Consider the following 27,426-nt stretch of genomic DNA (forward strand, 5'->3'; position numbering starts at 1 on the left):
CCATGCTACACACATACTAGGATTTCAGAAAGACTTTCTAAATTGAATTAAATTGCTCCTCCCTCGGTGATGTGGGTACCAATTAAAGATGTTAGCTTAAGTGTAATAGTTACTTTGGTCTTAAACGATCAAAGGTAACAGAAATAGTCCACTTCGGCTAGGCTACGAGCTAGGCTTCCAGAGGTAAGAAAAAACCTCCCTAGTAAGCTGCCCGATCAGTAACACGGAAAAAGTTGCTCAAGGCAAGCCGGTTCTCCAGGCTGGACCCTTGGTTGTGGGTGTAAACTGCGCAGGGTGAAATCGGTGTGGTGGTTGAAAACAAAGTGTATGAAGGAGCGAGGAAAGCAGAAAGAGCAGAGTGGGAAAGGTAGCTGCAGAATCTGCCTCTGTCAGATGAACAGCAAGAGCCATCCAAGGTGGATGGTCCTTTAGACATAACCAAGGAAACGTCAGGGTGGAAATCACACTTTAAACATCACAAGGCACTTTGGGGTTCCAGACACCTGCCCACACAGGTAAAGGTATCTGGGGCAGTTGGTGTGAGTGACTCTGAGGTGACCTGGCACACAGGTCCCAAGATGGATTTGGAGAAGCGGGAAGTCCAACCCCAAGTTTCTCTCCATGGGACAGGATAAACTAAGCTCTAATCAAAAGCCTAAAAGACTGGCGGGGCTGAGGTATTGAGCAGGTTGGAAAGGAAGCTCTCGCTGACTTCAGGCATCTCAGCATATCCCACCCTAAACCAGAAGAAAAGTCCTCTTCTGCCAATGATCAAGTCGAACGATCCTCAGACCAATCAAGGTGTCCGTTAGGCCTCTTACTGCAGCTCTGGGCCACGACTTGCGCCCAGCTGTGGCTCGGGGCGGCGGGGTAGGGGGTCCCAGCTTCCCCAGCCGCGGCCCCCGGGACGCCGAAGCTCGCGCTCCTCCTCTCTGGTCTCTCCTCCCCTCCTTTTTCTCCCTCGTCCAGTCCCTCCCCCAGCTCCAGCAGAGGGGGGCCGGGCTTGGCTCCGCGAGGCCCGTGCATTCCAGAGAGCGGGGCCAGCTAGAGCAACAAAGGACCCGGGTAGTCGGCGGGGAGAACTCTGGGGGCTGCGGCGCGCTCCGGCGGAGGTGGCGGCTGGGCCGCGGGCTGGCGCGGGGGCGGAGCCGCGGATAGAGTTAGGGACGTAGTCCCGCACCCTTGGCGGGCGCCTGGCCTTCATCGTGGGGCCGAGAGTTGGTTTTCGTGGTGGGAGAGGGAATGGGGCTGGGGCTGGGGGGCCCCGAGGGCTCCCGAGGCTGAAGACAGCTTGGATCGCCAGCCGAGGGAGTGGGGAGTTGCGCATCCCTGCCCGGGCCTCTGCCGCCCAACATGGGCCCCGGGTTCCAAAGTTTGCGAAGTTGGGCGCCAAGGGGCCGGGGCGCGCTGAGCGTCTGGGAGAAGCCGGCCCCGAACTCAAGGGGCGCACAGGTCGCTTGAGCCGCCTCCGCGGCCCCCAGGGTTGTGAGTGTGGCCTGGGGGCTCTGGGGAGCGGGCGGGGGCGCCGGGGCTTCTGCTGAGTTGGCGGGTCTGGCCATGGCCGCTGCCCGCCCTGCGTGGGGGCCGGAGCTGCCTCTCCTGGGGCTGCTGCTGCTGCTGCTGGGGGGCCCGGACCGGGGGGCGGCCTTGAGCGGGAATGAGACCGGGCCTGGGCCGGGGAGCTCTGGCGGGAGCGCGAGAAGGAGCGCGGCCGTGACTGGCCCTCCGCCGCTGCTTAGCCACTGCGGCCGGGCCGCCCACTGCGAGCCTCTGCGCTACAACGTGTGCCTGGGCTCGGCTCTGCCCTACGGGGCCACCACCACGCTGCTGGCCGGGGACTCGGACTCTCAGGAGGAAGCGCACGGCAAGCTCGTGCTCTGGTCGGGTAAGCACACCCGAGCTAGGTCGTGGGGCTGTAGTGGTGGGGTGGGGGCACTGCCGAAAGGACTAGGCTACCGCCTGAGCTGCTGAAAGGTCGGGGACTGCACCCGGGAAAGTTGGAGGACCGAACTGGCAGGTTACGTGCAGGAGGGGACCCTGCATGATGGGGAAGGGAGGGCCAGGAAAACGTGGAAACTGATCACAAAAGGCAGGGTGGGCGAGCAAAGAATGGGGGTGGGGGATGAGAGGCCTGTGAGGAGGGGGCTCTGAGCCAGAGAAAAGAACGGTTTTTAGGGAGAGGAGATGCTCCACCTACTCTGGAAGCAGGGTCCTTGGAGATTCTAGGTGTTTAGACCTCCGAGAAATCAGAATTGGAGAGAAAAAAGGAAAGTTGGAGGTTGAAGGGATTTAGCTTTTAGAGGGGAAAGGTGGGTGTAAATTTGTGAAATGAGTGAAGGAAAAGAAACACTCTGGTGATAAATAATGGAGAGGTAGTCAGAACTATTTGGAAATTTTGATTCAAGAGATAGGAAGTCTAGATAACTCTGATTTTGATGTACTTTCACAAGATATTTCAGTTTCCTTATCTGAAAAATGGGACCGCTGATCCACGCTAGGGACCAAGAATGAAGAGACAATTCCAACTGTCTTTTGTGTGTTCTTTAGAAATTTAGATCCTTAGGCTCATCTAGACTTAAGACTGGGATACTTTGACACTTGAAGTCCCAAAGCCTTCTCCTTGGGGTGGGATCTTGGCAGAGCCTGAAAACTGCAGAAGGAACCCAAAGAGATCCTTCCTTAGGAGTGTAGAGTGGATTATCTCCTCACTTGTCACTCTTCTGGACTGGAGGTCCACAGGGCACTGGGGAAAGAACTGGCCTTGTCATGACTGTTTCTAGCCACTTTGATTTAAAAACTAAGACTGAAAGAAAAAAAATTAGGAGTCAGGAGCAGACCTTAGAGCCTTCTTCTTTTGATGCCTGGGTGCCCCATGTCTTAACTTGACCCCCAGGGCTAGGGAGGATCCTAGTGGAAGTAGTATATGTAGGCAGCTGGCCGTTGTTATTTTGGCCACTAGAGTTCTCAGCTTTTGCTCAATGTTGGACAAGGCCACAAAGTTCCTGGCTTGGTGCAGATGCTGGAAGAACTTGGAGGATAATACACAAGGTGGAGCTATGTCTTGTGTAGAGGTCAGGTTCTAAAATCAGTACATAAGGCAGAAGCCATGTATAACCACAGTAGCTTTGAAAACTCCAAAAAATACTATAGTGCAAGATCCATGTAATTTTGCATATACACTCTTTAAATGTTGGCACAAATCATGTGAGATATAGTAATGTACACTATATAAGAACAGGTATACATAGGAAATATAACTGTGTCTCTAAAGTTATATACATGCAAAAGATTGAAAGAATAATAAAAGGAACAGGAGGGGGAAAAATCAAGCAAGATTTATTGAGCACTACCTGAAATAAGACTTAAGTTCCAGCTGTATGGAAAATCCAAATCTCTTGGCACTAGAATCCCACCCTGTTCTGATTTACTGACAGGAAAGATATTCTCTTCTCTTCTTTATTTATTTTGCAGAGGTCTATGGTTGAAATCTCCAAAGTTAAATGCACTTATGAAGCTGCCTACCATCAGATCAAGGAGAAGGGGCCCATACTCCTTAAAGCAGCTGCTGGACTAGCAGAAGTGGTTTTGATAGAAGAGTGCATGAGTTCAAACCTTACTAGCTGACTGGGCAGGGTCCTGCAGTGGCTTAAGCACTGAGCCCAAGGCTACTCTTCTCTCTGCCTTCCCCCATCCTTCAGCTCAGTCCTGTTCCTTGTGTATTTGGTTGCACTCTTTCTGCTTTATTCTTGCTGCTTGGTGTTCTGTGAAGTAGGGCCACAAGCAAATGTTGTTGTAAGCTGGGTCAGCGTGTGGGGAGGGTAAACCTGAGGCATATGTGATAATCATAGCCAGGTTCTTAGCTGGGCTCTTGGCTAGTGATTTGTCCTGTCCTGAGTTAGTGGTCTTGATCTGGTGTTAAATATGGTCAGTGTTACCTGAATCTTACAAGTGTTTTTGTGGGTGAAGAATGAAGATGATTTAGTTGTTTTCATGTGTAAATTGTTGAGGATAGAGACTTGGTCGTCATTCCCCTCCCCCCCCCCCCAGAATACTGAGTGTACAACAACCACTCATTTATTCAGTTGCATATTGAGGCTTGTCGCATGTCACCTCCTCAGACAGGTTCTGAGGCATAAGCAGATGAAGAATGCAGACACCATCCCTCTGCCATCAAGAGGAGGATAGGCTATTCACAACTACTGGCTTGTGTTTACATCAATAACAGCAGATTTTAATCTCAAGTACCTTTTTTCTAGGTCAAGGAGATCATGCTTCATTCAAGGCAAGTGCTAACAGAAAAGGTTATTTGGAAATTTGGACAAGTAAATGCTGCTATTTTCTGTTTTATGTAAATAAAATTACATTTTTCCTTAGGACAATTAAGAGCAGATCAGTTTCTCTAATATGTGGATGCTGATTCATAATAAGGGGGGGCACTAGAAAAGAACAGAGTTACCCTTTTCACTAAGGTAGAGAACAGTAGTGGAGGGGTAGGTTTAGGAAGAAAATATGCATTTGGTTTAGGCTGTGGGAATTGTGGATGCTCCTTGGCTGCATTTGTGGAGATTCCCAGCAGGTGTGGAGAGAGAAGTTGCTGTAGAGAATGAGATACTATGTGCTTCCTTGACCAGATTGCTGAGGCTTTGGAAGAATACCATGAATGAGAAGTTTATAGCTCAGATTGGTCTAATTTCTAGGTCTGCATAGTACAGGTCTCTCCTGTTGTTGATCTCTCTGGAATTGAGCTTCTTCTGTCACTTAGCATCTCTCCCCGTTACAGCTGGAAATGCCTCCTCCCAGGCATTCCAGGCTGACCAGACAAACATAATGTCCAGGCCATGATCCACCTTAGGCCAAATCTGGTTTAGTAAATGGGGCAAGAAAGAGGCCCTGAAGCTGGCAAGGGAGTAGGTCACTGAGAGCTTGCACGTAGCTCCCTTGACTGCCTCTGTGGTGTACATGGGTTGTGGCCCTGTCGCCCATCTGAGACACAGCCTGCAGGAAAGAAATAGAAAAGCTGGGAGAAATTTCTTATTTGTCTCCCAGACCTCAAGTTGAGAGGTGAGAGAAGGGACGTTGTTGATGATGATGGCAATTTTCAGGGGCAGATCAGGAAGGATTTCCTTAGAGCCATTTCCAAACCTGGTTGATGATCAGAATCAGTTTAAAAACAAAACAAGGACTGGGGTTGTGGCTCAGCTGTAGAGCACTAGCCTAGCACATGTGAGGCCCTGGATTCGATCCTCAGCATCACATAAAAATAAATAAATAAAATAAAGGTATTGTGTCCAACTACAAATGAAAAATAAATATTTTTTAAAAATACATACAGGGCTAGGGATGTGGCTCTAGTGGTAGCGCGCTCTCCTGGCATGCGTGCGGCCCGGGTTCGATCCTCAGCACCACATACAAACAAAGATGTTGTGTCCGCCGAAAAGTAAAAAATAAATATTAAAAAATTCTCTCTCTCTCTCTCTCTCTTTAAAAAAAATATATATATATATATATATACACACAAATATATATACATGACTTGCAGTTAATAAATGTTTTTATAAATAAATACATATTACATATACTTTCCCAAATATATGTGTATGTGTGTGTGTGTTATTTGAGAAAGTATAGAAATACAGAAAAACACCCAAGGACCAAGTTTTCATTTTGGCATCACATTTAACTTATGAATTGTGGGATATCCCACAATTCTAAAGAAAGGAGCATAAAACAAAGGTACTGAATAACAGTTATAAATTGACACCTGGGTCTAGAACTTGGTCTAGTCACATCCCTTTCCCCCTTCTCTAGAGACAGCCAATATCTTGATGTTTTGATAATTCTTTCTTTTCCTGTATATTTTACCACCTAGTTTTGAAATCCTTAAACAGTATATTTCAGTTTTGCATGGTTTTTGAATCTCACATAAGTGGAATCATGCAGTATGTATTCTTTTCAACTCACTTCCTTTATACTGCTTTATTTGATAAGATCATCCATGTTATTGCAGATCCTTTTCATTACTAAATAGTATTCCATTGAATGAATCATTACAATTTGTTTATTTTTTGTTGTTGTTAAATATTTAAGTTATTGCCAATTTTTGCTCATTGTGAATAACATTGTTATGGGTATTCTTATGTATATCCTGATGCACCTTGGCACAGTTTTATCCCAAGTATATATATATATTTTTTTTAGTTAATGGACCTTTATTTCATTTATTTATATGCGGTGCTGAGAATTGAAACCAGTACCTCACACATGCTAGGCAACTGCTGTACTACTAAGCTACAACCCCAGCCTTCCAAATACATTCTTTTTTTTTTTTTTTTTTAATATTTATTTATTTATTAGTTATTGGCGGACACAACATCTTTGTTTGTATGTGGTGCTGGAGGATCGAACCCAGGCCGCAAGCATGCCAGGCAAGCATGCCAGGCGAGCGCGCTACCGCTTGAGCCACATCCCCAGCCCCCAAATACATTCTTAAGGAATAGAATTGCGGGATGATAAAGCGTGCATACCTTCATCTTGTACCAAACTCTTTTATAAAGTCATTGTACCAATTCATACTGCCGCTAGCCTTGTAGAATGTCATCATTAACCAACACTTGGTATTATCAACCTTTTAAATTTTTTCCAGTCTAATGCATATAATGTGATATATATTTATGATTTTAATTTAATTTAATTTTTTTTGTGTGTGTTTGGTGGTGCGGGGATCAAACCCAGGGCCTTGCACATGCTAGGCAAGTAGATTGCCTCTGAAATACATTGGGGGAACCCTGTGGTTTTAATTAGCATTTCTATGATTACTAGTAAGGTTAAGCATCTTTGCAAATGTTTACCCACTATTTATATTTCTTCTTCTTTTATTTATTTATTTTGTGGCACTGGAGATTGAATCCAGTGATGCTTTACCACTGAGCTACATCCTTTTTATTTTGAGACAAGTTTTCACTAAGTTGCTGAGCTGGCTTCATGCTTGCTATCCTCCTGCCTCAGCCTCTTTAGTAGCTGGGATTACAGGTTTACACACTGTGCCCAGCTTTTGGATTTCTTCTTTTGTGAAGAATTTGTTTAAATCTTTGGCCTACTTTTCTACAGGACTGTCATTTTTGCAAGATCTGTGGGAGTACTTTATATATACTAGATATAAGTTCTTTATTGGTTGTATGTGTTAAAAATCTCTTCTGTGGTTTGCCTTGTTTTCTTTGCATCTTTTGTTGAATAGAAGTTCTGAACTTTAATCATTCTTCAAACTTTTATAATTAGTGCTTTTTCAGAAAAATCTTTTCCTGCCCCAAAGTCGTGAATTTATTCTCTGATGTTATCTTCTAGAAACTTCATAGATTTTCCTATCATTTCAGGCATATAACTCACCTGGACTTGATTTTTATAGAAGCATAGTTCTATATATATTGTTTCAACAGCATTTATTTTTTAAAATTTATTTTTCAGTTGTAGTTGGACACAATACCTTTTATTTATTTATTTATTTATTTTTTTAATGTGGTGCTAAGGGTCAAACCCAGGGCCTTGCACATGCTAGGCAAGTGTTCTACCTCTGAGTCACAACCCCAGCCCTATTTCAACAGCATTTATTAAAAAGAATACCTTTAGCTAGATGCCCTGATGCACATCTGTAATCTCAGCTTCTTGGGAGGCTGAGGCAGGAGGACTACAAATTTGAGACCATCCTAGATATTTGATATATCTGTCTGAAAATTTTTAAATGGAAAAAGAACTGGGGATTGTAGCACAGAGGTAGAGCCACTTGCCTAGGGTGTGTGCAAGACCCTTGATTCAATCCCCCGTACTGCAAAAAAAAAAAAAAAAAGGAAAAATAAAATAAAAAAGAATCTCTTTTTCCCACACTCTGCCACAAATCAATCTCTCTCTCCCCCCGCCTCTTTCTTTCTCTCTCACATACACAGTCCCCCACCACCCCCAGGCTCTTTATTGTGTTCTGTATGTCTATATGTCTGTCACTTGCCAGTATCATAGCATCTTAATTACCGTATCTTTCTAACATGGTTCTTCACCTTCTTTGAGCCAAAGACTTCTTTGGCAGTCTTGTAAAACCTAAACACTCCTCAACATAGTACTTTTAAATTCATAAAGTAAAACACATTGGATTAAAAAAAAGTATTTAGAATCATATATCCAGAATATATAAGGAACTTCAAAAGCTCAAGCTCAGTAGCAAAAAAAAAAAAAAAAAAAAACAACAACAACAACAAAAAAAAAAACTCCCAATTAAAAATTAGGCAACGGACTTTTTTTTTTTTTTTTTTTTAAGAAGTCACCTAGCATGCGTGATGCACTGGGTTCGATTCTCAGCACCACATAAAATAAAATAAAGATACTGTGTCCTCCTAAAACTAAAAAATAAATATTAAAAAAAAGAAGAAGTCACCCCAATAGCCAATAGGTACATAAAATGTTCAACGTCAGTAACTGTCAGGGAAATATGTCAAAACCACAATGAGATATCACCTTACCTCAGTTCCAGAATGGCTAATATAAAAAACACTAAAGGTAACAAGTGCTGAAGAGGATGTGGAGAAAAGGGAACACTTGCACGCTGTTGATGCGAATGTAGTTAACATAGCTATTATGGAAAAGAATGGAAGTTCCTCAAAAAATTAAAAATAGAATGACCACATGACCTGTCAATCCCGTATCTGGGTATATATCTAAAGGAAATGAAGTCAGTATGTTAAAGAAACTTCTGCACCTCCATGTTTTATTGCAGTACTGTTCACATTAGTGAAGAAATGGAAACAATGTAAGTGTCCATTAAGAGATGGATGGATCAAGAAAATGTGGTACATATGCACAGTGGATACTGTTCAGCTATGAAAAATAATAAGACCCTGTCACTTGTGACAATGTGGAGGGAACTGGAGATCACATGTTAAGTAAAGTCAGGCATGTAAAGACAAGTATTGCGTGACTCACTCATTCGTGGAGCCTAAAAAAGTTGATCTTCTAGGGACTGAGGCTGCAGTTCAGTGGCAGAGTGCTTGCCTTGCAAATGTGAGACATTGGATTCGATCCTCAGTACCACATAAAAATAAAATAAAGGCATGCTGTCCATCCAACTACAAAAAAAAAAAAAAAACAATAACAGCAACAACAACAAAAGTTGATCTCCTAGAAGTTAAAAGAGTAGAATGGCGGTTACAAGAGGCTGGGGACAGTAGGGAGGGCGGGGAGGTGCAGAGAAGGAAAGGTTGATGAATAGATAGTAAGTTACAATTAAGACAGGATCAAGAAGCTCTGGGTGCTATTGCACAGTGTGGTGACTATGAAACACAGGACTGGAGGTGTAGCTTAGTGGTAGAGCATGTGCCCCATGTGTGAGGCCCTAGGTTCAATTCCCAGCACCAAAAATAAAAATGAATCAAATATAAAGAAACAAATTTGTGCTCCAATACATGTGTGCTTCTTTATTAGCTAAGTAAGACCTACTACAGGGGTAATAGCCACTATAATGACCAAATAAGACCTACTACAGGGGTAATAGCCACTATAATGACCAAATAGTGATGGAATTGACAAGATTTACAGATATCTGTGATAAAAATATCCGATTCCATTTTGATAAAGCTGTGGGTTGTGCTGAACATTATTATGGCATATTGCTTACATTCATAGTAGAGGAAGGGCTGAATTTTAGTTAGGTGTATTTTTTTCCTATGCAAGTTCATGGACTACTGAATTCTCTCCAAGAATCCTTGATGAATCACAAGCTAAGAACTTCTATTTTATAATGTACTCATGTCTAGTGGAGAGTCTGGGCTATTCTTAGTCCTTTGTGTTGTTATAAAAGTACAGGTTGTTGATTTTGATTGGGATTACATTGACTATATAGATTGATTTGAAGTTTTAAAAATAGATCTGTTTATTTTCGTGTCTTCCAAACTTTGAACATTTGTTTTTCTACTTAAATATTTCATCTTTCTCAGTATTTTTATAGTTTTCTATAGTTATTAAATATCATTCATTAGATTTATTCCTAGACACTTGCTATTTTTGATGCTATTTTAAATGATGACTTTAAAATTTGTTTCATTTTGTGTTTATTGTTGGAATAAAGAAATACACTTGGGGCTGGGGATACAGCTCAGTTGGTAGAGAGCTTGCCTACACGCACAAGGCCCTGGGTTCAGTCCCCAGCACGCAAAAAACTTGGGGCTGGGATTGTGGCTCAGTGGCAAATCATTTGCCTAACTTGTTTGAGGCCCTGGGTTTGATCCTCAGCACCACATATAAATAAATAAAAATAAATTCCATCAACAACTAAAAAAAAATTAAATTAAAAAAAAAGACACTTGAAATTAAAAAAACACTTGATTTTTTTTTTTTAAGAGAGAGAATTTTTAATATTTATTTTTTAGGTCTCGGCGGACACAACATCTTTGTTGGTATGTGGTGCTGAGGATCGAACCCGGGCCACACACATGCCAGTCGAGTGCGCTACCGCCTGAGCCACATTCCCAGCCTCCCCCCAAAAAAACACTTGATTTTGAATCCAGTAAACTTGCTAAATTTATTCACAAATGTAGTCAAAATCATTTATGGATGAATTTTGTTTCTTCTTTTTCAAGATGTATACCTTTTATTTATTTCTATTGCTGTACACCAGACTTCTAGTATATTGTTACATAGAAATGGTAATAGTAATAGCATCCTTCATTATTTGCGTTTCTGATTTCCAAAGAGAAAGATTGACAGATAAATTTGATTGTGATGTCAGTTACACTTTATCAAATTAAGAAAGCTTTCTTTTAGCCAGGCACAGTGGCCCACATCTGTAATGCCAGCAACTCGAGAGGCTAAGGCCAGAGGATCATAAGTGTGAGTCCAGCCTCAGCAACTTAGTGAGGCCCTTAGCAACTTAGCAAGACTCTGTCTCAAAATAAAAAATAAAAGAGGCTGGAGGTGGGGGCTAGAGTTGTAGCTCAGCAGTAGAGCGTTTGCCTCCTACATGTGAGGCGCTGCGTTGGATTCCCAGGACTACATATAAATAAGCAAATAAAATAAAGGTCCATCAGCAACTAAAAAAAAGAGAGGCTGGAGGTGTAGCTCAGTGGCTCAGTAAGCACCTTGGTTCAATCCCCAGTACTGGAAAAAAAAAAAAGATTTTTTTTTTATCTTCTTATTTGCCAATTATTTTATCATGAATAAATGTTGAATTTTATCAACTATCTTTTCTACCTTCTGTTAATGAGAATGATCATATAATTTTCCCCTTTAATCTGTTACTGTAGTAAATTGCATTGATTTAATTTTCTAATGTTAACCCAACCTTAAGCAGGGGTTCTCAACTTTAATAATCAGAATCACATAAAAAGTCTTTAAAAGTCTAGCTCCATTTGTGGTAAATGTTATTTTTAAAGGCTATGACTATGAAAATGTACAAAGTCTAATATTGTAATACTTGTGTTTTTCTTTTTCTTTTGTTGTTGTTTCACATTGTTGTTGTTTAGTTAGATAAAAGAAAGAAATCAGGTGCAGTGGTGCACTCCTGTCTTCCCAGCTGCTCATTAGGCTGAGGCACGAGGATTGCAAGTTCAAGTCCAACCTGGGCAACTTAGCAGGACCTTGATTCAAAATAAAATATAAAAAGGTTGGGCTGGGAATGTGGCTCAAAAGGTAGCTTGCTCGCCTGGCCTGCATGGGTCGCGGGGTTTGATCCTCAGCACCACATAAAAATAAAATAAAGATGCTGTGTCCACCGAAAACTAAAATAAATAAATAAATATTTAAAAATTCCCTCTCTTTCAAAAATAAATAAATAAATAAATAGGGCTAGGATGTAGCTCAGTGGTAATGCATTCCAATACCAAAATGAATAAAATAAAAGTAAAAGAAATAAAACACTATAGACAGATAAAGCTGATGTCCCCATTTGTCCTCTTTCCAGTTTCATTACCTTCTCTTCTCTGGACAGTTTCCTCTCATTCTAGTTTGTGTACGCTCACGCACGCACACACATGTTTGTTTGTTATCTTTATTTTTTGCAGTGCTGGAGATCTAATCCAGGGCCTGGAACATGCTAGGGAAGTGCTCTACTACTGAGTTACATCCCAGCCTTCTATATTTCTTTATTTTTGTTTTTAAGCTTAATTGCTTTTGAAAGAGTGTTGTACTATGTGCTTTTTTTAAAAAATAACTTTATTTATTTATTTATTTATTAATTATGTGGTCCTGAGAGTCAAACCCAGGACCTTGCAAGTGTAAGGCAAGCCCTCTACTGCTGAGCCATGTGCTTTTAAATAGCACATGCACATGGTACAAAATTCAAAAGGAACAAAAGTTAAGTCCCATTTCTGCTTCTAGTTACCCATTTTCCTTTCTACCACGCTACTTTTTTATATGTCCTCTTAGAGATATTTTGACATATGTCCAGTTGTAGGGATGGCCTTAATCTCTCCTCTACTCCCAACAGGTGCCATGCTGTGGGGACTGTTCTCCACTCAACTGTGTCCATTTAACAATCATATTGGGGCCGTGGATGTAGCTTAGTGGTAGAGTGCTTGCCTAGCATGCTCCAGGCCAGACCTGGGATCTGAGCCCTGGCAATGCTAAAAAAAAAAAAAAGTCAACCATTTGTTGAGTGCTATTTTCTAGGATCTATGCTATTTGCTTTATATAGATCTATGGGTGCAAGATTCAGCTGAGTTGGTAGAATGCTGGCCTAGCATGCACAAGGCCCTGTGCTCATTCTTAGCACCACCAAAATAAACAAAAATAAAAAGCATATTGGAGGGGTAGAGCTGTAGCTAAGTGGTAGGGCACTTGCCTAAAACATGTGAGGCACCAGCTTTGATTCTCAGCACCGCATATAAATAAATAAATAAACAAATGAAATAAAGGTCACATCTATAATCCCAGCACTTGGGAGGCTGAGGCAGGAGGATCACAGGTTCAAAGCCAACCTCAGCAATGGTGATGCTAAGCAACTCAGTGAGATCTTGTCTCTAAATAAAATACAAATAAAAGCATTTTGGACTACTGGACATCATTTCTTTTCAATTCATATAATTCAACCCTGAATTATATGAATTATATTCTTTTACATTGATTTTATTTATTTTTGGTTCCAGGGATTGAACCCAGGGCAACACATGACCTAAACATTTGCTCTATCACTGGCTACCTCCCTCAGTCCCTGATGTGTTATTTTATTTAGCTGATGTTCTGTTTATGGATATGGAGGCAAGCTGCTTCCACTCTGCCATTATAAACAATGCTGCAATGAATAATCTTCTATATTGTCTTTGGGAAAATGTGAAGTAGAATTGCTAGTATAAAATTTTGATAGATAACACCAAATGGTCTCCACAGGGGTTTACCAATTTTTATTCCTATCAACAATATATAGAAGTAACAGTTTTCCCCCATACTCTTGACAATACAGTATTTTCAAATGTTTTAATCTTTACCAGTCTGAAGGTTAAAGTTACATGTTATTATCATTTTATTTTGCCTTTATTTTAAGAGGTTGAATATCTGTGTTCAAAAAGTAATCAAAGTCTTTATGACTTTTTCAAAGTCCATTTGAGTTTTCTCTGTGTGATCTCTTTTATTTGTCTTTTGCCCATAATTCTATAGGATTAAGCATTTCCTGCTGATTTGGAAGAGCTGTATGCATATAAAGAGATTAACCCTTTACCTATAATATGTACTAGAAATACATTTTTTCATGTGGCTCTTCTTATGATTTATTTGGTTTTTATCCTACTGAGTGTATCTCTTTTTTCTGAAGTTTCTTTTCTTTAAATTTATTTCACGGCTTCTGGGTTTTATGTCATGCTTCCTCACTCTAAGATTAAAAAAACCATTTCCCATATTTTCTTCTAGTACTTCAATTTAAAATAAAAATGTAGTTATTTTTTATCTATCTGGAATTTTCTTTCATGCAAGAAATGGGAAAATGAATCCACTTTATTTTCCCCGAAATGGCTCCTAAATTGTCCTTTAAGGTTAATAATCTATCTTTTTCCTGGAGAGTTTATTTTTAAAGTAAGAGACAAGACAATATTTAAGGTGAAGAGGGAAAAAAAGAAAAATGGTGTCATAAAACCCAGATAAATAACACAGCATTTTTATTAATTAACTGCCTGATGCTCTTCTAGAATACACTTTACTCGAGAGCTTTTTCCTTGCTTTTTTTTTTTTTTTTCCCTAAGTACTGGGGATTGAACCCAAGGGTGCTTTACCATTGAGCTACATTCTCAGCTCTTCTTATTTTTTTATTTTGAGACAGGGTCTCCCTAAGTTGCTAAGGCCAGTTTTGAACTTGCGATCCTCCTACCTTAGTCTCCTGAGTCACTAGGACTACAGGTGTGTGTTACCACACCTGGGTCTACCATCTTAAATGTATTATTTGTTTTGTTTTTGTTTTTGTAGTACAGGGTATTGAACTCAGGGCTTTGTACTTACTAGGCAGCTAAATCTTCAACCCTTTTTAAAATTTATAATTTTATTTTGAGACAGGGTCTCACTAAGTTGTCAAGGCTGGGCTTGAATTTTTTTTTATTTATGAAGTTGATCTTTATAACACTTATTAAATAGGCAGCCATAACATGGAGCCGGGAGTCCTGTAATGCATATGTATGGTATCCAAACCTGACACAGAATGAATTCATACAATGGCCTTGAACTTTTGATCCTCCTTCCTCAGCCTCTGGACCAGCTGAGTTTATAGGAATGTGCCACCTCAACCAACTTAAATGTATTGTTTAATAAACATCCAGTAAAATTTGCTCTTTTTTTGGTACCGTTCTATTAGTTTAAACAAATGCATAGTATCTTGGCCACCATATTTAAGACAGAGAACAGGCCCATCACTTTTACATACAGATGGCCCTGATTTACAGTGGTTCAGCTAACAAATTTTCATCTTCAGGATGGTGCAAAGCAATGCACATTCAGTAGAAACTGTACTTGGAATTTTGAATTGGATTTCCTCCTCAACTCGAAATATGCAGCCTCATCCTCTGTCCAGATGCTGGGTAGAATGCCGCCTCGGGTTGGCTGTGTGATCATAAGGGAAACCACTGATGCTCCACAGTGCATCTGTACTGGCTGTACTGGGTTGCTCAGAAGTTTAGGTGCAGTTTCCAGCTGAGAGCGGTGGCCCACACTTATGATCCCTGCTACTTTGGAGGCTGAGGCAGGAGGATCACAAGTTTGAGGTCAGACTGGGTAATTTAGTGAGTGAGACTCTGTTTCAGAATAAAAAGTAAAAGGAGTTGGGAATGTAGTGGTAGTACCCAAGCACCAAAAAAATGGGAAATAAAGAAAAGAAAAATGCATTTTCCATTTTCCATATTTTCACCTCCTGGTGGGTTGGTGAGCATGTAGCCTCCTCATATCTTGAACATCTGTGTTCTGTCCTGCTGCTTTCTCCCACAACCTTGCCCCTGATACCCATTGCTGTGTTTTCAACCCAAGCCTACCCATTCAGAATTTCTGGGACTGGGTCCTCCATCTAGGTGATGAGGGTCCTGCAGGAGATTCTGATTTGAATCAATTGGAAACCATTGCCTGAGAATATTGCTTCATAACTGGCAAGAACTTGGTTCTTGCTTGGTTCCCTGGAGTCTAGACTGTGACCTGTGAGCAGTCAGAGGCCTCAGACTAGTAAAAACAACCCTTCCTTTGTGCTTACTGCCTGACAGGCACTGAGTCAAGCACATTTAACCTGCTGCCTCTCACTCTTCATAGTAGTTCTGGGAGGTTAAATCTTTCATTCCCATTTTATAGATGAGGCACCTGAGGCTAGAGATAGAGATTAAATACTTTGCCCAGCTTTACATAACCAGGAAATGATGGAACCAAGATTTTGGAGCCAGGCTAATTTGCAGTGCCCATGATCCTGACCTTTCCACTGTGTCACCTCTCTCCAGTAGGGTGGTTACCCGCCCCCACCATGCCCAGCCTGACAGTGTGACAGTTGTCCATGCTGGCTGTCATGTCCTCAGAAGATTCTCCCAGTACAACTTCTTACTTGATTTGTTGAGCTCCTGGAGCAGGGGTGATTGAGGAGAGGCTAAGGGGACAGAAAGCTGAATGAGGCCAGCTCCTGGAGAGAGCAGGGGAGAGCCCTGGGCCGGGTGGGGCTGCCAGGAGACCTCTGCCTGATTCTGTCTGTCTTTCCTCCCTTTGCACTGGACTGAGCCTCCTGTGTTTCTCTCCATCTGATCTCCTGTTTCCTCTTCTGGCTCTGGAGTTCCTGGCTCCTCTGACTACCTCTCCTTAAGCTCCTACCTCTTCTCTCTCTCACCTCAGCTTGGTAAGAACAAGCGTTCTGGGGGCTGGGTAAGGGGAGACCATTCTGGGTTCTGGTGAATGGGCTCTGGGAGGAGTGGGGGGTAGGGTCTCATAGCCTCCTGTTCTGGAAGAATTCTGTGGAAGGGTTCAAAACACTCTGAAAAGGTGATCCCTCCAGGGTACTCAACCAGAGGCACTGCCATTCCCTAACAGGGAATTTGGAAATGGCAGCTGGTTTTAAAATTTTAATGGGATTACAGTGTACATACAGACTAGAGCATAGATCATGATTTTCACAAGATGAACATACTCATGTAACCAGAATGAGATCAAGAACTAGAATATTCCCAGCATCCCAGAAGCTCTTCTTCAAGCCCTCTACTAGTTGCTACCCCTGGAGTGAGTGGGTGGGGGCATCTTTTGTTTGTCACAGTTACTTAAGAGTTCTGCTGGCATTTAGTAGGCAAGGTTAATGCTAAATGCCTTTCAATGCACAATACAGTCCTGAAGCACAAAGAATTGTCCTGCCCAGATGTCCTGTTGAGAAATGCCACGTCTGACAGGTCTGAGCAGTAATGGCCTGCAGTGTGACAAAGGCCTGGGGACCAAACGGTGCAGCTGTGTTAGTGGATCAGAGTAAAGACGGGTTTCACTGTAATAAGCCCACACTGTCACCCCTGCCTAGGCCTCCGGAATGCCCCCCGATGCTGGGCAGTGATCCAGCCCCTGCTGTGTGCTGTGTACATGCCCAAGTGTGAGAATGAACGAGTGGAGCTGCCCAGCCGCACCCTCTGCCAGGCCACCCGAGGCCCGTGTGCCATTGTGGAGCGGGAGCGGGGCTGGCCTGACTTCCTGCGCTGCACCCCTGACCACTTCCCTGAAGGCTGCCCGGTGAGTTGTCTATGGGGCAGGATCTGCGATGTCTGGCCTAACATAGGAAAGGGTCTGGCAGGATGCAGAGGAGCCACAGCCTTCTTTCCTGGGGACCTCAAGTCTACAGCCATGGGAGCCATGAGTCACAAACCCAAACTGCAACTCACCAGCTAGACCAATGTATCAGGGTTTCTCCACTGATCCAAGATAAAAAATTTAGCAAAAAAAATTTTTTTTTGAGCACCCACTTTGTGAGGTGTAGGGAATTTACAGGAGTCATGGATGAGAGGAGACTGTCTTTAGAGAGTTGATCATACAGCTGGAGACACCAAGGCAAGGGGGTAAGATCTAGAGGTCTAAACTGATAATGATAGTAATAATGCTAGTTATTATTTAGTACATGCCAAATACCATGATAAGCACTTTACATCTATTAATTTAACCCTTAAACTCTACAGTGTGGTAGGTACTACCATCTTATAGATGGGAAAGCTGAGGCATCGAGTGGTCAACAGGTGGTCAGTTAATTACCCCAGCCTGCACAGCCACTGAGAGGCTGTTTGAGTCCTGGAAATGGGCCTCCGACACCACACTCTGCCCCTGATACCTTTTCCTGAAGAAGAGGCTCATCCCTGATCTGATCTCCCTTTGCCCCTGCCTTCTTCCCTTCCCTGGTGCCAGAATGAGGTGCAGAACATCAAGTTCAACAGTTCGGGTCAGTGTGAAGCGCCTTTGGTGCGGACAGACAACCCCAAGAGCTGGTACGAGGATGTGGAAGGCTGCGGGATCCAGTGTCAGAATCCACTGTTCACCGAGGCCGAGCATCAGGACATGCACAGCTACATTGCAGCCTTCGGTGCTGTCACCGGCCTCTGCACGCTCTTCACCCTGGTCAGTCACAAGGGAGGACAGGTCATGCTTTGAGTACAGGTGTTCCCTCCTCCTGGAAACAGGAAAGGAGCATGGGGCTGGGCTCAGGGGGTGGGAGGGAGCACCCCAGGGAAGGGTCATGATGGAAGAGCCTGGGGTTTAGATAAGGGTGTCTGTGGCAACAGAACAACCCTCACCTGGCAGAACGGCCACTCTCTTCCAGGCCACCTTTGTGGCTGACTGGCGGAACTCCAATCGCTACCCTGCAGTGATTCTCTTCTACGTCAACGCGTGCTTTTTTGTGGGCAGCATTGGCTGGCTGGCCCAGTTCATGGACGGTGCCCGCCGGGAGATTGTATGCAGAGCAGATGGCACCATGAGGCTAGGGGAGCCCACGTAAGTGTCTTGAGGACCCAGAGGTGAGGACGGTGAAGGAAAACTGTAGTGGGCACTTCCCACAGAAGGGATAGGTTATACCTGAAAGCGGGATTTCAGGGAAGGATTCATCTGGGTTTGGATTCCCCTTGTTGAGCCTTGGCTTCTGCCTCAAAACCTGGATTTAAAGCAGTATCTTCTAGAACCCCTTCATGTGATCTGGGTCCTGTCCCCAAGCCCAGGGACCCTCCAGACCTTAGCAGCCCAGGATTTGGGGACAGGGTGGAGAGATTTGGTAGAGGGAGTACAGACTGACCTTCCCAAGTGACACCCACATATTTGCACAGCTCCAATGAGACCCTGTCCTGCGTCATCATTTTTGTCATCGTGTATTATGCCCTGATGGCTGGTGTGGTCTGGTTTGTGGTCCTCACCTATGCCTGGCACACCTCCTTCAAAGCCCTGGGCACCACCTACCAGCCACTCTCAGGCAAGACCTCCTACTTCCACCTGCTCACGTGGTCACTCCCCTTTGTCCTCACCGTGGCAATCCTCGCTGTGGCCCAGGTATAGTGACTGGCGGGGGCTGGCGACCTGAGTGGGATAGTCTTGCGAGAGGGACCAGCAACTGAAGGTCCCTCCCACACTTTCCTGCTGCAGGTGGATGGGGACTCCGTGAGCGGCATCTGTTTTGTGGGCTACAAGAACTACCGATACCGGGCTGGCTTCGTCCTGGCCCCAATTGGCCTGGTGCTCATTGTGGGAGGCTACTTCCTCATCCGAGGTGAGTGAGGACTAGGCCAAGGCCAGTGGAACCACACGTGTGCCGAAAGCCTGCTTTGTGGAAGTAGGAACAAGGGTCACCAGCTCTGCTACCTGCACAACTGAGACTGCAGCTAGCTCATCCCAGTCCTTGGTGCAGTGTAGAAGAAGGTGACCTTTAGACAGGTACAGTACCATGAGCTCTTGCTATGTGGCAGTGCCTTTGTATTGTCCAGAAAAATGTACCCCTTCCTCTAGAGCCCTGACCAGACTTATTGAGTGGAACTGGGACTGCAGTCCAGCCCCTGCCTCCCCTTGGCAGGGTACAGTTGTGTAATGACCAGCCTGGGTAACCCACTCTGCCCACGTGGATCCACCTGTGGCCCTTGGTTGTGTGTGCTGTCTTTAATTTTATACTGTCAGCCTTTTGGAGTTTGGTTTCCGTCTCTTTCCTACCCCAACGCACACATAGTTTTCACAACATGCACAGATTTACTCGTCCCTAACTTCCCTGTCTCAATCTGCCACCCCACACTGAGCTTCCGTATCTGGCTTATTTTCGTTGGGTTTTGTCAGTTTCAGTTTCCTCCCACTGAACCGTCAGCCTTCTGTTCCGCCTCTTTCCTCCCTTTCTGGCAGTGTCTGTGCCTCTGATTTATGTCTCATATCTGTGCTGTCCTGTACAGTAGCCATTAGCCACCTGCATTGCTGCTAGTCCAGATTGAGATGTGTTATAAGTGTAAAATACACACTGCCTTTCAAAGAAAAGGCACCAAAAAAGGGGAAAATATCTGTTAATGATTTGTTATGTGGATTATATATTGGTGCGATTACATTTTGGATATATTACATTTATAAAACACATTGAAATTAGTTGTTTTTTTTAATATACTTACTAGAAATTTTAAGATTATATGTGTGTCCCACAGCATTTTCTCTCCAACAGTGCTGCTCTTTTCTAGTTGTAGATAGACACAATATCTTTATTTTTCTATGGTTCTGAGGATTAAACCCAGTGCCTCACACATGCAAGGCAAGCGCTGTACCACTGAGCCACACCCCAGCCCAACCGTGCTGTTCTTGAGTTGGTTTTATGCCTTTTCCATCAGAAAACTTTGACCTGGCTGCTTTCCTTAGGAGCAGTGGGGTCAGGACAGGGGCTCCCTCTTTCTCTCCGGATGCTGCCGCTGTGTCATTCATTCCAGCCCATGGCAGAATTGCTATTAGCTGTTCTCCCGTTCTCCAGTGTCTCCAGTCCTCCAAGCTTTAAGTCAGCACAAGTGTAATCAGACCCAGGACTCTGGGGCCCTGGGACCCTCCCCTATATAACTGTCCTTCTCAGGAGAGTGGCCTCAATCTGCTAACCCCTGAGGTCCCTGTTCTGTTCAGGAGTCATGACTCTGTTCTCCATCAAGAGCAACCACCCGGGGCTGCTGAGTGAGAAGGCTGCCAGCAAGATCAACGAGACCATGCTGCGCCTGGGTGAGTGGCCCTGGGGCTGTAGTTCTGGCCAGCCCAACACTGTACCCTCCTGGGGCTCAGGAGCCTCCAGGGTGCAGTAATGCAGGGGGACAAGGTAGCGGCCATGGGACAAGGACAAGGTATGTGTGTGTAGGTGGTGGTACTGGTGGCAGCTTGAAAGAAGAGGGCCTTCTCAGATGGGAGAAGCAAGTTGAGTCAAGACAGCTCCATGTCCCCACTTCTCCCATGGGAGCCTTCCCACATTTGCCTCACAGGTCCTTCTTGCTTTATTTTGGAGAATACCCTTCTTGACCTGAGCCCAGTATGAACTCACCCCATCCTCTGTTGCTCATTAGGGCAGACACACTCCCCCATACTGCTCCAGTGTCTGACCGGCAACGTCCCATTATGTCCCTGTCCTCTACAGGCATTTTTGGCTTCCTGGCCTTTGGCTTTGTGCTCATCACTTTCAGCTGCCACTTCTACGACTTCTTTAACCAGGCTGAGTGGGAGCGCAGCTTCCGGGACTACGTGCTGTGAGTATGGGGACTAGGTTTGGAGGTGGCAGTGGTGGGAGCTGGAGCCCTGGCTGTAAGGACAGCATCCCCTTTGCTGTGCAGCAGGAGTCTGCCAGGTCCCTCAACAGATGAGGCTGATAGTGTCTGGGCTTCCAAGACATCAGCTGCTCTGTGCTGTGCCAGACCTGGGAAAGAGCCTTCAAGTGCCTATTCAACTCTGCCCTTCTACAGGCACCCCTTGGCTGGCTGATGGGATGGTGTGTTTGTAACTGTTAGGAAGCCTTTTCAAGCTAGGTGCAGTGGTGCACACCTGTAATCCCAGCAGCAAAGGAGGCTGAGGCAGGAGGATTGTGAGTTCAAAGCCAGCCTCAGCAAAAGCAAGGCGCTAAACAACTCAGTGAAACCCTGTCTGTAAATAAAATACAGAATAGGGCTGGGGATGTGGCTCAGTGGTCATGTGCCCCTGAGTTCAATCCCTGGTAACAAAAAAATAAAAATAAAAGTAAAAAAGAAGGCTTTTCATCCTTTGCTTTCTTTGACCAACTCAAGGTTGTACCTTCTACAGCTTTCTCCATAGATCCCTACACAGGAGTAGATACCTGTCTGTGACAGGTTAATAATCTGTTCAGGTTTGCTAGTTGTACCTGTGCTTTTTTGTGTACGAATGAGGATGATTAGGAGAGTGAGTCATCTCAACTTCCTCAAGTGCAGCACCTGCCCTTATAAGGAGCAACAGTTAAAATGCCCATTAAAGCGGACATTTGTCTGGACTGCTTCAGGCTCATTTTTAAAGGTTCCAGCTTCTAGCCTGGGAAGTTGCAACTGTGAGGGACTGGGGATGTAGCTCAGTGATAGAGCACTCATGAGTGAGTCCCTGGGTTTGATTCCCAGTCCCTAAACAAAACCACCCAAGAGTACCATGAGAATTGTACTCTTTCCAAAGTCTTTGGATTGATAGTCTGGATCCCTACCCATTGGACTCAGAAAGACTCACCTGTCAACCATCCCTCACCACAGGTGCCAGGCCAATGTGACCATTGGGCTGCCTACCAAGAAACCCATTCCTGACTGTGAGATCAAGAATCGCCCCAGCCTCCTGGTGGAGAAGATCAACCTGTTTGCCATGTTTGGCACTGGTATCGCCATGAGCACCTGGGTTTGGACCAAGGCCACACTGCTCATCTGGAGGCGCACCTGGTGCAGGTGGGATCAGCAGCCAGCTCATCCTGTCCCTCCTGTCTTAATTGCAGCCTCAGGTCTCCCACCTTTAGGCTTTGTCTAGTTCTTCCTGCACACGGGTCTTGGGCAGCTGTGTTTTCCAAAACAGGGCACTGAGCTGCCTGAGGTCCTCTTCTCAGTGGCTATCCACCGCCCCCTGGTGGCGCCTGTCCCTGGGCGACCTGAGGCATGAGTGTGGACCAAATACTGAGCCAGTGGGCAGCATTTGGTGAAAGTTGATGACTTGACAGCAGGGTACACAGGAGCCTTATGTTCTAGGTTCACTTCTTTGCAGGGAAGGCCTCTACTCCTTAGAGTCTTTGAGGCATTTAAGACTCTCAGAACTTCCTAACCTAGAGGGAATGGGACGCTATCTTTCACAAGATTTGGTGGTGAGGGGCCGCTCCTCCACTCCCCTCTCCACACTTTCTCAGGTTGACTGGGCAGGGTGATGATGAGCCCAAACGGATCAAGAAGAGCAAGATGATTGCCAAGGCCTTCTCTAAGCGGCGGGAGCTGCTGCAGAATCCAGGCCAGGAGCTGTCCTTCAGCATGCACACCGTCTCCCATGATGGGCCTGTGGGTGAGCCTGGCCCTGTCCTCCCTTGAGCCACTTAACCCTGAGTGCCCAGCTGCCCTCCCAGGGCACTGGATGTTTGGCAGACTGTTCTCTCTTCTCCCACTCACACACTCATTCTTTTCTAGTCCACCTCACCTCTCTGAAGGCCTCTCTTTCTCCTCTGTTCCTGTTCATGGTCTGTGAGGGTTCCCCTCTCTCCCTCTCCCTCTCCTCCTCCTCCTCCTCCTCCTTCTTCTTCTTCTTTCTTTTTCTTTTTTTTTTTTTTGGTACTGGGGATTGAAATCAGGGACACTCCACCACTGAGCCACATCCCCAGCCCTATTTTGTATTTTATTTAGAGACAGGGTCTCACTGAGTTGCTTAGCACCTCACTTTTGCTGAGACTGGCTTTGAACTCGTGATTCTCCTGCCTCAGCCTCCTGAGCCACCCAGGATTACAGGCGTGCGCCACCACACGGGGCTCTCTCCCTATTCTCTTCCTTTTCCATTTGCTCTCTGGGCCAGAGTTCCAAGACTAGATTTCTGACTGTTATTTAATCCCTTTGGGGACTTGAAGCTGCTCCCCTCAGATTCTGAATGCATAGATCTCTGTGGTTATAGACCTTTCTCTGACAACTGGAGGGGGAGGGACTAGCTCAAGGGAATGGTGCTAGGTAAGGAAGGAGCCACTGAGAGGGACTGGGAAGTCACTATTTCATCTTTCTTTCCATCTCCAAAGCGGGTTTGGCCTTTGACCTCAATGAACCCTCAGCTGATGTCTCCTCTGCCTGGGCCCAGCATGTCACCAAGATGGTGGCTAGGAGAGGAGCCATACTGCCCCAGGACGTGTCTGTCACTCCTGTGGCGACTCCAGGTATGAGAGTTTAGGCTTCTGTAGGGAGGTGGTGGGCATAGATGCTGGGACTGGAATACCAGGCACTACCAGAGGGGGAAGAGGAAGGAAAGGCCCCAGAGGATCTGAAACCAAGGCACTGGAAGTCCAGAGCTCAAGAATAGGGGTGCTGGGAGCTTAGGGGTATAGGTAGAATACTCAGTGATAAAGTGCTTGCCTAGCATGTGCAAAGCCCTTGTTCAATCCCTAGCACCACACACACACACACACACATGCACACAGAGAATAGGGATGCTGGGGAGGGAAGGGTGTTGAGGACAAAGCCAGGGCCCCAGGCAGTGTTCTCTCTCCTGACAGTACCCCGAGAAGAACAAGCCAACCTGTGGCTAGTTGAGGCAGAGATCTCTCCAGAGCTGGAGAAGCGCCTGGGCCGGAAGAAGAAGCGAAGGAAGAGGAAGAAGGAGGTGTGCCCCCTGGCACCAGCCCCTGAGCTTCACCATCCTGCCCCTGCCCCTGCCACCAGCGCTGTTCCTCGGCTGCCTCAGCTCCCCCGACAAAAATGCCTGGTGGCTTCAGGAGCCTGGGGATCTGGGGAATCCTGCCGACAGGGAGCCTGGACCTTGGTCTCCAACCCCTTCTGCCCAGAGCCCAGTGTCCGTCAGGATACATTTCTCCCCAGTGTTCCAGCCCCCACGGCCTGGGCTCAGGGCTGCCGCCAGGGTCTGGGGCCCATTCACTCCCGCACAAACCTGATGGAGGCAGAGCTCATGGATGCAGACTCGGATTTCTGAGCCTGCAGAGCAGGGACAGGAAAAAGGAACAAATACTTTTCCAAGGCTCTTCTTCCTCCCTGAGAGCGCTTCCCTGGATCTCATCTTCCAGAGAAACTGTGGGCCAAGTGCCCTCCCAGGAGAGTTCCGTATGTTTGGCTTAAAGCAGCAGGACTGTGGGAAAGAGCCAGACTTCTCCATGGGTAGGTCTCACCCCAAGGGCAGGGCCCTGGAGCTCGGGGTCTTTATTTCTGTCCCACCAGCTGGAGTCTGACTGGCAGCAGTAGTCTCCAGCAGAGCTTGTGGTAGGGCAATAATGGCAGAGGCAGGGGTGATAGTTCTCAGAGTAGAATGTGGTGGCTAGGGAGGCAGCCATGTCCTGTCTTCCAGATGGGGGCTGGCTGCCCTTTTCTGTGCCAACAGGTGCCCTTTCCTGGCACTCTCAGACCAAAAGTGTTTATTGTGTCATTTGTCCTTTGCCTAAGTGGGAACAGGGCTCCCTTCTTCATTTAAGGTGGTCATGAGGCCAGAAGTGCTTACTGCCACAGGGGCCTCTCTAAACAGGTAGCCTTACCCCAAACCCACTTTATCTTCTGCATCCGCCTTTCCCCATCTCATTTCTACCAGGCCAGACTCTTCCGGCTTCCTATTTGTTGATTAGGACCCAGAACTGCAAGCATGTGCGAACGAACACACACACACACACACACACACACACACACACACACACACACACACTGAGCTCTATCTCTTGGTGAGAGATTGATCCAGCTGTAGAGCCTTGGCCTGGTAAGGAGTGACTTGGAGCCTCTGGGCCCCTGAGAGACATGTTATGTCTTCTTCGTGACCATCCAGTGGGGATGGATCCTTTGACTTGAGGGGCTATCCTGGGAAGCTGCCTTCAGCCAGCCAGGAAAGCTTCTTTCAATTTCCACAACTGCTGGGGTAGAAGATTCCCACCTTTCATAACCTCCAACCATGTCCCCAGCACCCCATATTCAAGACCCAGTAGCTGGAAACCTTAGAAGTTGGCTGGGTTTTAGGTTGGGGGATAGAGATGTGAAGAAGAAATATGAAAAATAAATAAAATGTTTTTGTATAAACTCCAGTGTGTTTATTTTCCGTAGCCCTAGTTTTGTCCTATTTACCCAGTCCTGATCACTTGTCTTCTGCGTTCCTCCTAAGGCTCTTCTGAAAGGCCAAGAGCTTGGGGCTGATGAGGTCAAGACTGACAGCCAGAGGTTGAGCTATGTCAGCTTAATGTGTCCTCCCTGGCTAATTTATTCTCTATGAACAAAAGCTCCTTGATGTCCACAGCCAGTTCATTGAGTACTAAGCATAAGATAATCGAGCACAAGCATGCCACTCAGCCCTAGAATGAAGATAGGAAGCAAGCATCTCCTGGGGTCTACCTCAGAACCTCATGCCATCTGCCAGGGGATGTCAGTTTTGCCAGTGCATTCTAATCCAAGATGCCTCCCTGGGTCAAAGTCATGGAAGCCCATTAGTCTCACTTCCTCCAAATAATGTCAATAGAAGACTCAACTGAGTTACAAGGATTGTGTTAGGGAGATCTGTAGAGAATCTACAGACTTGGAAGGATATTGTGGAGTGTATTTTATGGAGTACCCTTTCCTAACTGCTGCTCATGTGATAGGGACTTGTGTTTTGACCAGAATCAGATTCCAGTGGGGGAGGAAAGGGTACTACCAACATACTGATTTTACCCTAGGTATTTAATTTTTTGCAGGACTAGAGAGCATCAGGGATGCTCTACCACTGAGCTATCTATATCCCAACTGTTTTTATTTTTATTTTGAGGCAGAGTCTTGCCGAATGCCCAGGCTGGCCTTGAATATGTGATCTGCTTCAGCCTGAGTAGCTGGGATTACAGGGGTGTCTCACAGTGCCCAGCTCCATCCTAGGTACTTTATATGTGTTCATTATACCAATAATAGCTAACTCTTACTGAATGCTGGCTAGGAGCTCTTTGGAGATTCAGTGAGATAATGCTTATAAGTTTCTTGGAAAGGCGCCTAGCCAGTAATTAGTAATGCTGGGATCCAAGCAGAGTCCTCTGGCTCCAGTAGCTCTTAGCGACCATGGTAATGATCCAATCTGAAGAGCTAGTTTTATGAAGAAAAAAGCTCAGTGAAAGAAAATAACATGCATACAACCTAGTAGCTAGTAAGACCCCAGGGTCTTCCTGATCCTGAAGTCCAGGCTCTTTTCACTCTCAGTTCAGACCTTTGATCTTTATTCCTACTCAGATTTCCCATTTTGTGTTCTTCCTAGCTACCCCACACAGCCTTGAGCTTGCTCATCTTGTTCATTCTTGCTGCTACTGTTTCTCTCAACAGTATTATAGCTATTTTTTAGCCTTTATCCACAACAGTATTATATTTCTTCTTTTTGTCTCCATGAACATTCAACTACTTGTTTCCGTGCCTCTGTCCTTTCTTTAGGAGGATTACTTGGGTAAAAGATGGGGGATGGAGTTCAATCTGGGTCTTAAAAAGCTGAGAAATGTTACCTCAGTGTGGCTGCAAAGGCAGACTATGACCACGAGGGGTCAGTGCGATCCCACCTTTTATGAATGCAGGCAATGGGCTGCGGCTGGATGTTCAAGACCATGAAAACCTCATAACCAAGAAGATAGGAGCATCAGATCGCAGAACCAAGCCATAGTGCCACCCTTTAACCAAACTCCAGAATTATAATTAGATTCTTGAAGAAACACCACAGGATCTAAAAAGAGCCTGATTTGGGGATTCTGTTGCTGCAGCCCTGAGATTCACCTTTTGGAGACTGCCCTCAGCCGCTCCCTTGGGCTTTGCTACTTTCTCAAAGCAGGGTGTCCAGTCCCCCAAGTACTGA

General features: G+C 45.3%; 1 protein-coding gene across 1 annotated transcript; it reads left to right on the forward strand.

Annotated features, from left to right (window-relative positions):
* The first annotated feature begins 950 nt into the window (after positions 1 to 950).
* Positions 951 to 25,652, forward strand: Smo (smoothened, frizzled class receptor). The gene is made up of 12 exons (XM_013361093.4): positions 951 to 1,885; positions 16,976 to 17,181; positions 17,845 to 18,054; positions 18,257 to 18,429; positions 18,756 to 18,975; positions 19,069 to 19,192; positions 20,560 to 20,652; positions 21,059 to 21,167; positions 22,167 to 22,352; positions 22,802 to 22,950; positions 23,666 to 23,800; positions 24,137 to 25,652. Exons 1-12 carry the CDS (start codon positions 1,558 to 1,560, stop codon positions 24,568 to 24,570), a joined length of 2,367 nt encoding a protein of 788 aa, XP_013216547.2. The 5' UTR covers positions 951 to 1,557; the 3' UTR covers positions 24,571 to 25,652.
* Positions 25,653 to 27,426: the final 1,774 nt, after the last annotated feature.

This window comes from Ictidomys tridecemlineatus, chromosome 2 (genome assembly GCF_052094955.1).
Source record: "Ictidomys tridecemlineatus isolate mIctTri1 chromosome 2, mIctTri1.hap1, whole genome shotgun sequence".
Classification (NCBI taxonomy): domain Eukaryota; kingdom Metazoa; phylum Chordata; class Mammalia; order Rodentia; family Sciuridae; genus Ictidomys; species Ictidomys tridecemlineatus.